The sequence below is a fragment of the Sphaeroforma arctica genome, assembly GCF_001186125.1.
Source record: "Sphaeroforma arctica JP610 unplaced genomic scaffold supercont1.2586, whole genome shotgun sequence".
Classification (NCBI taxonomy): Eukaryota; class Ichthyosporea; order Ichthyophonida; genus Sphaeroforma; species Sphaeroforma arctica.
Window position 1 is genome coordinate 2792 of NW_014037972.1, and position 2639 is coordinate 5430.

Below are 2639 nucleotides of genomic sequence, written 5' to 3' on the forward strand. Positions count from 1 at the left end.
CCCTATCCCCTACGGTCGTAGCCTTCGGCAGTACTCATGGGATATATATACTACCCACGCACCCACGCACACACACACACACACACACACGCGCGCGCACACACGCACGCATGCACGCACACACACGCACAGACACAGACACACACCCACGCACACACACACACACACACACACGCGCGCGCACACACGCACGCATGCACGCACACACACGCACAGACATAGACACACACCCACCCACACAGGTGGCAGCTGAGCACATGTGATTGTGTGGCTACCCATCCTTGATAGTCTGTAGATGGTTAATAAGACACAAGGGTGCACCCACCGTAGAGCAGCGTGCAGTCGTAGCCACTGGTGCGCATGCGTTCGAGTGCTACTAGTGAGTCCTTGCCTCCGCCCAATGGCACCAGTGCTCTCTTCTTATGTGGCGTTTTGGTCTGTTGCGGAGGGCTGTTGTATCGAGTGAGACCCATTAGTAGACCCCTAGATGCTACAGATTTATACGCCGTATGGCATTTACGACAGTATGGAGCATCACTATATGCTACATATATAATTGCCACATCAATATAATCCCAATTGCGTAGTTTGTGTGTATCATATGTTCTCTGTGTGGGAGCATAGCCCAGCAGCTGCATATATGTGTTACTTACTGTATTGTGTAACATATGTATTATCTAGTGTACTGTGTGACATATGTATTATCTACTGTACTGTGTGATATATGTATTTCCTACTGTACTGTGTGACATATGTATTATCTACAGTACTATGTGACATATGTATTATCTGCTGTACTGTGTGATGTATGTATTATCTACTGTACTGTGACATATGTAGTGCCTACTGTACTGTGTGACATATGTATTATCTACTGTACTGTGTGACATATGTATTATCTACTGTACTGTGTGACATATGTATACCTAATGCACTGAGTGTGTACGTCACATACTCGTGTGGCGCGATGTCAGGGCCTTCGCTTATGATTGTGAATTGGGGCACTACCAGATCGTTAATGTAATAGAACTCTGACAGTGCTCCCCTGTACAGATCATTCCAGAAGGCCACCTGCGCTGCACACAACGATCCACACCTCACCACAACCACATCCGCATCATAGCCCATCAGCAACCACGCAGCAATGGTCATCCCCACTGGGGTCATGAGGGAGAGCAGGGGTGGACAGTTGAGTGCACACGAAAGTACACAAACAAGCATACACGGAAGTACATACGAAAGTACACACGAAAGTACACACGAACGTACACACGAACGTACACACGAAAGTACACACGAAAGTACACACGAACGTACACACGAAAGTACACACGAAAGTATACACGAAAGTACACACGAACGTACACACGAAAGTACACACGAACGTACAGACGAAAGTACACACGAACGTACACACGAACGTACACACGAAAGTACACACGAATGTACAGACGAAAGTACAGACGAAAGTACAGACGAAAGTACACACGTTAGTGACAGTAGAAGTACCCAGAAGAAGCAGATGGACACATTGGATATGCACACAATATCCAACCGAATAACAACATGTTCGTACTTTGTAGCGCGTGTTGTGTCTGTGGCAACCGTTGAGCATGGGAAAATGTTTTAGGGAATTTAGGGTAATAAGATTTTAGGGTAGTAGGGCTTTAGGGTAAAAGGATTTTATGGTAATAGGGTTATAGGGTTTTAGGGCTAACATCGTACCTGCAAAGGCAGCTGATTGCGGCAGTACTGTGTCCAGTCGCGCGACGAATTGGCGTCCGCTGCGGATAAGAGAGAGCGAGAGAGAGAGAGTGTGTGTGTGCGTGTGTGAGTGTGAGTGTGAGTGTGTGTGGTCATATGTTAAAGTGTGTGTGTGATTATGTATGTGTGATTATGTATGTGTGTGTGAGAGTGTGAGTGTGTGTGTGTGTGGTCATATGTTGAAGTGTGTGTTTGTGAGTATGTGTGTGTGTGTGAGTATGTGTGTGTTTGTGAGTATGTGTGAGAGAGAGTATGTGTGTGTATGAGTGAGTGTGAGTGTGAGGGTGTGTGGTCATACGTTACAGTGTGTGTATGTGAGTCTGTGTGTGTGTGAGTATATATATATATATATATATATATATGTGCGTGGACAGATGATAAAGTGACATAGTTAGTCACGTCCACAATGTGCGCAGAAGAGATTGTCAAAGCAAACGTATAGAGACTATCGCGTGGGATTACAGAGAGTGATAGCCTTTAAATGCTTTAGGGTGTAAGGTTTAGGGTTTAGGATTTGCGGTGGTGGTCAAGACCGCGCCACAAGTATCGAGTGGGCCCAAAGGTAAAAACATCTGGCGATATATACATTGATAAAGAATGACAATAATATATACAATGCTATACACCTTCATATAGGATGATGGATACTTTCATATTTGATGATATAGATATTTATATGGGATGGCACATCCAAATTGTATGTACCTCAGCACAATCTAAAGTTTACACATACGATGGCCAATGTAACACAGACAGTTACGAATGAGCACCAGCGCAAGGGATGGGCTCATACGAAACCAACACAGAGCGAAATAACACAGAAACAGCACAGGACGCAAATACAACACACACAACTTTTCAGTGCAGCTGTGCAT

General features: G+C 45.0%; 1 protein-coding gene across 1 annotated transcript; it reads right to left on the reverse strand.

Annotated features, from left to right (window-relative positions):
- Positions 1 to 299: 299 nt before the first annotated feature.
- SARC_12791 (hypothetical protein) lies at positions 300 to 1152 on the reverse strand (the record flags this gene model as incomplete). The annotated part of the gene is made up of 2 exons (XM_014293097.1): positions 300 to 450; positions 956 to 1152. 2 exons carry the CDS (start codon positions 1150 to 1152, stop codon positions 300 to 302), a joined length of 348 nt encoding a protein of 115 aa, XP_014148572.1.
- Between the last annotated feature and the right edge of the window lie 1487 nt (positions 1153 to 2639).